We start from the raw sequence: 1,278 nt of genomic DNA, 5'->3' as shown, positions 1-1,278 counted from the left end.
GGGTTAGGAACAGGTGCTAGGAACAGGAACTAGGAGCCAGAAACAATAGGAGCTAGAAACAGGAGCTAGGAACTAGGGGTTAGGAACAGGAACTAGGGGTTAGGAACAGGAACTAGGGGTTAGGAACAGGTGCTAGGAACAGGAACTAGGAGCCAGAAACAATAGGAGCTAGAAACAGGAGCTAGGAACTAGGGGTTAGGAACAGGAACTAGGGGTTAGGAACAGGTGCTAGGAACAGGAACTAGGAGCCGATTTCATTCTCACTAGACGGTTGTTCCTGCAGCGTTTTCACTCAAACAAACAAACAGCAGAAAATGATGAAACCAAAGACAGGATTGAATGATGCCTGTTTGGTTTAGAACACCTGATCCTAAACATCTAGAAACACTAGCTCCATTCAAATGGAGGACATCTGATGAAGACAAAGGATCTATGTCCAGCTGGATTTGTCTTCATTTGTCACAAACTGCAATGAAAGAGATCAACAGATCTGAGCAGCTGTTAAAAGAGTCCCCATGTCCCCATGTCCCCATGTCCTCCATGTCCCCATGTCCTCCTTGTCCCCATGTCCCCATGTCCTCATGTCTCTGCAGGAACAGAAGGATCAGAGTTATTCCACCGTGAAGACATCAGCCACTCGGATCAGCGTCCATAACCTGAAACCAGGAACCACTTACGTCTTCCTCATCCGTCCCTTCTTAAGTCCAGCTCCTTCCTCCTTTTCTTCCTCTTCTCTCTCATCAACCTCTTCTACTTCCTCTTCTTCCTCCTCCTCCCCTCCCCCCATTGACTACGGCGCGTACAGCGCCCCCCTGGAGCTGCAGACTCTGGGAGAGCGTAAGTCCTTCGATTGTCCCTCATCGTGTCTCTGTGGTATTTTATTGTCTTGTTAAAGTTTTTAAATGATGGACACGAGGGACGAAGCTGCTTTCAGTTTTTCAGACGAGGTTGGGATGGAAAATGTTTAAACCAGATGAGGTCAGGATTATCAAAGAGGAAATGACATCTAGACACCTGATGAAGCTGTCAGGATGACCTGGTTCTGTAAAACATTAGCAGTGAGGAGACCTAACCTCCCGGCACCCATTCAGGATTTAAAAGCTGGATGAGAGGAGGTCAGTCTGCCGGTTCCCCGGGACGACTGTGAGGGAAGCTGCGCTCTGGCTGCGTTTAAGCAGACAGGAAGTCGCTTTATATAAAGGCTGCTAACAGCTAGCAGGAGGCTAGCTGTGTTCCTGTGAGGTTCCTGTGAGGTCTGTGTGTTCGTGTGAGGTCTGT

The 1,278-nt window shown here is 48.4% G+C and overlaps 1 protein-coding gene across 1 annotated transcript in view; it reads left to right on the top strand.

The window, feature by feature from the left end:
* Positions 1-1,278, top strand: part of LOC107094252 (ephrin type-A receptor 7-like) — a 25,203-nt gene that overhangs the window by 13,835 nt on the left and 10,090 nt on the right. Inside the window, exon 4 of the mRNA XM_015389770.1 lies at positions 594-837. Within this exon, the coding sequence (XP_015245256.1) occupies positions 594-837 (244 nt within the window). The remainder of the gene's footprint in view (positions 1-593; positions 838-1,278) is intronic.

Source organism: Cyprinodon variegatus, unplaced genomic scaffold, assembly GCF_000732505.1.
Source record: "Cyprinodon variegatus isolate N-32 unplaced genomic scaffold, C_variegatus-1.0 Scaffold472, whole genome shotgun sequence".
NCBI lineage: Eukaryota > Metazoa > Chordata > Actinopteri > Cyprinodontiformes > Cyprinodontidae > Cyprinodon > Cyprinodon variegatus.
The sequence above is the reverse complement of the archived record's forward strand: the minus strand, read 5'-3'. Positions and strand labels throughout refer to the sequence as shown.